Source organism: Triticum dicoccoides, chromosome 1B (genome assembly GCF_002162155.2).
Source record: "Triticum dicoccoides isolate Atlit2015 ecotype Zavitan chromosome 1B, WEW_v2.0, whole genome shotgun sequence".
NCBI lineage: Eukaryota > Viridiplantae > Streptophyta > Magnoliopsida > Poales > Poaceae > Triticum > Triticum dicoccoides.
Window position 1 is genome coordinate 106,353,476 of NC_041381.1, and position 5,992 is coordinate 106,359,467.

At 48.5% G+C, this 5,992-nt stretch overlaps 1 protein-coding gene across 1 annotated transcript; it reads right to left on the reverse strand.

Moving 5' to 3' along the window:
- Positions 1 to 558: 558 nt before the first annotated feature.
- Positions 559 to 2,345, reverse strand: LOC119322202. Its single transcript, XM_037595699.1, has 3 exons — positions 1,947 to 2,345; positions 1,631 to 1,752; positions 559 to 1,057 (listed from the first exon to the last, which is right to left on the reverse strand). The coding sequence occupies exons 1-3, from the start codon at positions 2,230 to 2,232 to the stop codon at positions 893 to 895; spliced, it is 573 nt and encodes a 190-aa protein (XP_037451596.1). The 5' UTR covers positions 2,233 to 2,345; the 3' UTR covers positions 559 to 892.
- Between the last annotated feature and the right edge of the window lie 3,647 nt (positions 2,346 to 5,992).

A 5,992-nucleotide genomic window follows, 5' to 3' on the forward strand; every position in this document is an offset into this window, starting at 1 on the left:
CCAAACTCTTAATCTCAACCCGTAATGAAGCCATTCGGTGATTTTAGTTGAGTATCATCAAATTCCACTAGAACAGGTCATCTGAGTGCCCCCCCTGTTGAAGATTCATGGACTCTCATTATATGGGGATTATAACAGCAGCAGTTGTTCCTGCAAGGAGCATTCTTCCAGTAGGGGAGGTACCCTGCAACAACAGGGATCGCTCATCCACTGCAAGTTGCATGTTTGAAAGCGCAATTGCCAGGCAACTAAATCTGCAGGAATGGGGTCAGAGTGCCCAGGACAGGGAAACAGGCCACCTGGAATAGCAGGGATGGAGACTGACAAAAAAACATGGAAGCATAGGAAGGCTGGAAGCTATGGAAGAACAATCTGCATCTAATTCATAGATGCTTCTCTAGAACTGTGACATTTATGCAATATTCTGCAACACAACATAAACTGCTCTTCCAGGACATCAGAACTGAGGGGGTTGAATGCAAAGGGAGGTAAGGAAGATGAGCAGTAGATCAACAACAAACATTAGTAGTTCCAATACTGATTCCAAACGAACTTCGGTGCCACAAATGTGACAGAAGGTTGCACACATTTGTCATTTCTGATTACCAGCACACAACTACGATCATTTGGTTTATTCTACATGCATCATAGAGCAGATGTTTCATTACAATGAAGACAAATTTGGGAACACCGTATTAAAACAAAATCAGCAATTTTGGGATTGCTGTTGAAGGAAAGGGGTACAGCCAGAGTTCCACACAGAAGGGTTGAGACATTGTTGACAATTGTTGCACAGAACATATTCAGGCTATCTGAAAAGGAAAGAAAAAATAGCGACGAAACGGAGCAGCAGAAACAAGTTAGACGCCTTGCCATTTTCCAGAGGAGCTCCTTAAGCCATCGTGGCTTTCTTCTCTGCCTCTATCTGTTTCAACTCTGCCAACCTTTCCACCCATGCCCGGTCTCTTGCCACGGCAGCCATCTTTCTCTCTGTCCGTTCTGCCTCCTTTCTCTTCACAGCAACAGAATATTGTGCTTTGCGCTTCCTCTTTTCAGCCTGCCAAAGCAAGATAAATGAATGTAAGTAAAATCATAAATAGAGAATTCAGGTCTGGGTCATCAATTGGACATATGGACAGAGCATAAGTGAACATCGTAACAAAAGTTTCACATAGAACTACATTATGAAAAGACAGGTTTGTTTTTATAAAGTAAGAAGGTAAGGTGCGTGAGAGTATTGAGTACTGAAACAGTTGAAACTAACAGCTTCAAGTCAATGACAAGAACGCAATAAGTTAAAGCAAAACCAAGGAAACATATAGAATGGTGACTTACTAGAAATGTAGGTGTTGGTATTATCACGGTACTTTTAAAAGGCAGACTCGCCTAAACTATGATTAGCCAGTTCCGTTACAAACATGGTATTTAGGACTACTCGATAGCATGAAAAAATTACCTACGTTCTCACGATTTCATCCACCTGTTAAAAGTACCTATGTTCTCAGAATTTCATCGGCCTGATACTTTTTCCACTCCCAAGACACAGATAGATTTTAATAACCTTGCATACACCCAACAGGCCAACACACAATTAAAACAAGCATTGCAGGGAACTGAACAAAATGCACACCATGATAAAGTCCTTGCGCTGCTTGATACGCTTCTTCTCCTTCCTCCCCTGGACACTGCCCTTATTCGGCTGGCTCGAAGGGATAGGCTCCCCCGGCGTGCACTTCACCCAGTAGTGCGGACCTGCCAACCAATAACAGCAGCATCAGCAGTGTTAACCAGACTGAAACTGCAAGAGCGGCGCGCAGCTCGAATGAATCGCATAAATCGGCACAGCAGCGACGCACAACTAAAATGGCGATAATCCAAAACGAATTGTGCAGATCGTTGCCATCTTTAGACTGCTAATAAACGCCGAATGGCAGAGATCACCGTACCTTTGGGTCGCAGGCTGGCTCTCTTGCGCCGGGACACGAATCCCGGCCGCCGCTTGGGGAACCTGGTCTCCGTGAGCCCTCTGAAGAGGCTGGCCCCCATTTCCGGCGCCCGCGCGACGGCGGTGGCGGTGGCAGCCGCGGCGGAGAAGGGCCGGAACCCGATCGGATCCAGGAGCCGGAGTGGACGGGAAGGGAGCGGAGGAGGACCTGGGGCGCGCCGGGAAAGAGGCGCCGCCGGAGAGTAGAGCGGCGGGAGGGCTCGCCGGAGGGCTCGGAGGAGCGCCATCGTGGAGAAGGTTCTAGAAAGTTGCTGCGTGGCGTCGGGCTAGGGTTTAGCCGGAGGGAGAAGGCGAGCGGCGCGGCGTGCGCTCTCCAGCGCTGAGAGAGCCCAGCTGGTGTAGAATATACCTGGCCAAACGGGCCGGCCCGGCACGGCACGGCCCGGCCCATCGTAATCGTGCCTGGCCCGGCACGGCCCGCCAGGGCACGATTACTATACGGGCCATGCCGTGCCGGCCCGCGTGCTGCGCCCCCAGGCCCAGGCACGGCCCAGTTAGTAAACGGGCCGGCACGTTGGCCCGTTTAGCACGGTGGGCCGCATATTTTCAGCCTGTTATTTGCCGCATTGAGCGTTTTTTAGCCTATTTTTATATACTGGGCCATATATAGATGTATAAAAAAAATAAAAAAACGTAATCGGGCCGTGCCGTGCCGGCCCGCGTGCCCAGCCTCCAGGGCCAGGCACGCCCCAGGGCGTGCCGCGTGCCAGGCCCGGCCCGTTTAGACCGTGACGTGCCTGGCCCAAGGCGGGCCGTGTCGCGCGTGCTCACGGGCCGGCCCGAAAAGAACGGCCCATTTGGCCAGCTATAGTGTAGAATAGTTGAAGGCGCCCTTCCGGGATTACGTAATCAGGAGGGGATTGTCTAAAAGTAAAAGACGTAATCGAAGGGGGTCTAAACCCAAATTCTAGCAAGTGCAGCTGCACTTTTTCACGTTCACGAGCCCACCCTGCGACAGCCGTCCGATCCATCGCGATCGCGCCCAGGTCTATCATTTTCCCAATTTTAGTTGTAGACAGATTTTAGCAATTAGTACAAGTCAAGCAATCAACCTACACATGCAATTTTAAGAGTATAGCAGCGGAAAGTAAAACATTACACATGAAGTTAAAGGGAAGGGTCTAGAGAAGTCAAACACAATGGAGACACGAAGATTTTTGGCGTGGTTCTGATACCACGTTGATGGAGACTTCAACCCACGAAGGGTAACAGCTGCACGAGTCCACGGAGGGCTCCCTCACGAAGGGTCCACGAAGAAGTAATCTTGTTTATCCCACCATGGTCATCGCCCATGAGGGACTTGCCTCACTCGGGTAGATCTTCACGAAGTAAATGATCTTGCCCTTATAAACTTTTTGGTTCAACTCCACAACATGTCGGAGGCTCCCAAGTTACACCTAACCAATTTAGGAGACATCACTCTCCAAAAGATAATAGGCGGTGTGTTGATGATGAACTCCTTGCTCTTGTGCTTTAAATGATAGTCTCTCCAACACTCAACTCTCTCACATAGATTTGACTATGGTGAAAGAATTATTTGAGTGAAAAATAACTTGGGAAGACTAGAAATCAAGGTTCAAAATGGTTGGAATGGAATCTCTTTATCTCAACACATGAGCAGGTGATTCTCTTTCAGAAAATGAATGATGGAAGTGTAGGCACGTTTTGATGGCTCTCTCCATGAATGAAGACGAGGTGGAGGGGTATATATAGCCTCCACACAAAATCCAACCGTTACACACTTTTAACTCATCTGGGTGGCGCCGATATGTAAACTCAGTGGCACCGATCAGTTCAAAAAATATGAACATTAGGAATATCGATGGGACCGACTGGAACAACTCGGTGGGACCAATGTGCTAGGGCTTAGGGAAAACTTCATCTCGGTGGCACCGATTGCATCAACTCGGTGGGACCGAAATGAAGCAATAAGCAACTAAGAATCTGTCAGGAAAACTCGGTGAGACCGATTGCAACATTTCGGTGAGACCGAAATAATTACAACAAGTCACAAGGAATTTGCAAGGCCATCTCGGTGAGACCGAGATTCGTATCGGTGTGACCGAATTGTTAGCGTTTCTAGCAATGCCTATGTCAAATGAACTCGGTGGGTCCGAGTAGAAAGAATCGGTGGGGCCGAGTTGGTATTTGGGTTTTGGACATATTTGAATGGAGAAAGTGGATGAGGGTTTTGGAGCAATATCACTAAGCACTTGAGTAAGTAGACCATTAAGCAACACCTCATCCCTTTCAGTAGTATTGGCTTTCCTATGAACTCAATGTGATCTTGGATCACTAAAATAGAAATGAAGAGTCTTGAGCTTTTTTCAATATTTATCGTTAGCATTTTTTGAGGGGGCCACATCTCTAGTCCATGCCATGCCAATCATTGAACCTCCTGAAATATTTATCTTGAATGGATATTATTTCAATGAGCTATATGTTGTTATGAATAACTAAAACCACTCGGGATTATTTGCACTTTCAATCTCGCCATTTTTGGTAATTGTCGGAATCGGGGCTCCGGGGCCCCAAAGTGAGGTTCGAACTCTGGGGTGTGCATGAAGAACACCACTTCGTCAAGCCTCGCTGCTCACTGCCTCACGGCAATGCTCCGACATGCTCGAGCGAGAGGGAAGGAAGGAAGGACATGATGATTTACCCAGGTTCGGGCCACCTTGCGGTGTAAGACCCTACTCCTGCTTTGTGATGGATTACCTCGCGAGGAGGATGAGTATGAATTAGTACAAGTGATGCGGAGCATCCTACGATCATCCCCATGTCCACTTCGACCACTCCCCATGACCCAAGGATACATAAGATGAGACCTCGACTATACGCCATGGGACACAAGTTGAACTCGCTCCTCTCCGAACCATCACTTTCCACATGTGAGACATGGCTACTACCTCAAACATGTGTGTTATGCATGTCCAGGAACAAGGAGGAAGGCCATGAATCAGCTAGGAGCATTGGGCAAGATGGCAAGGACACCAAGCGCGAGGAACAAGAAGAGGAACTACCGAAGAAGCTCCAGCGAGCGGACGTCCAGATGACATTGGATGACCGGCCTCTCACAGCGAGCGGACGACCGACCCTCAGCGGACGACCGACGCCTGAAGACCAGCTGATATGTCTCTGTCGTATCTATAATTTTTGATTGTTCCATGCCAATATTATTCAACTTTCATATACTTTTGGCAACTTTTTATATTATTTTTTCGGACTAACATATTGATCCAGTGCCCAGTGCCAGTTCCTGTCTATTGCATGTTTTATGTTTCGCAGAAACCCCATATCAAACGGAGTCCAAATGGGATAAAAACGGACAGAGAATTATTTTGGAATTTTTGTGATTTTGGGGAAGTAAAATCAACGCGAGACGGTGCACGAGGTGGCCACGAGATAGGGGCCCACGCCCACTCCAGGTGGGCGTGCCCCCACCCTCCTGGGCCCCTCGTAAGGCAGTTGATGCCCTTCTTTGGCCGCAAGAAAGCTAATTTTTGGAAAACAATCTAGGCGAAGGTTTCAATCCAATCGGAGTTACGGATCTCCGGATATAAAAGAAACGGTGCCAGGGCAGAATCCCAGAACGCAGAAACAGAGAAAGATAGAGAGATAGATCCAATCTCGGAGGGGCTCGCGCCCCTCCCAAGCCATGGGAGCCAAGGACCAGAGGGGAAACCCTTCTCCCATCTAGGGAGAAGGTCAAGGAAGAAGAAGAAGAAGAAGGGGGGGCTCTCTTCCCCTTGCTTCCGGGGGCGCTGGAATGCTGCTGGGGGCCATCATCATCACCGCGATCTTCACCAACACCTCCATCATCTTCACCAACATCTCCATCACCTTCCCCCCTTCTATATTCAGCGGTCCACTCTCCCGCAACCCGTTGTACCCTCTACTTGAACATGGTGCTTTATGCTTCATATTATTATCCAATGATGTGTTGCCATCTTATAATGTCTGAGTAGATTTTTGTTGTCCTATCGG

Excerpts from the sequence above, each read along its gene's own strand:
- LOC119322202 (XM_037595699.1), bottom strand. The coding sequence starts at position 2,232 with ATGGCGCTCCTCCGAGCCCTCCGGCGAGCCCTCCCGCCGCTCTACTCT. Across the intron at positions 1,753-1,946 it reads AGCCAGCCTGCGACCCAAAG|GTCCGCACTACTGGGTGAAG; the intron begins GTACGGTGATCT and ends ATTGGTTGGCAG. Across the intron at positions 1,058-1,630 it reads AGCGCAAGGACTTTATCATG|GCTGAAAAGAGGAAGCGCAA; the intron begins GTGTGCATTTTG and ends TTGCTTTGGCAG.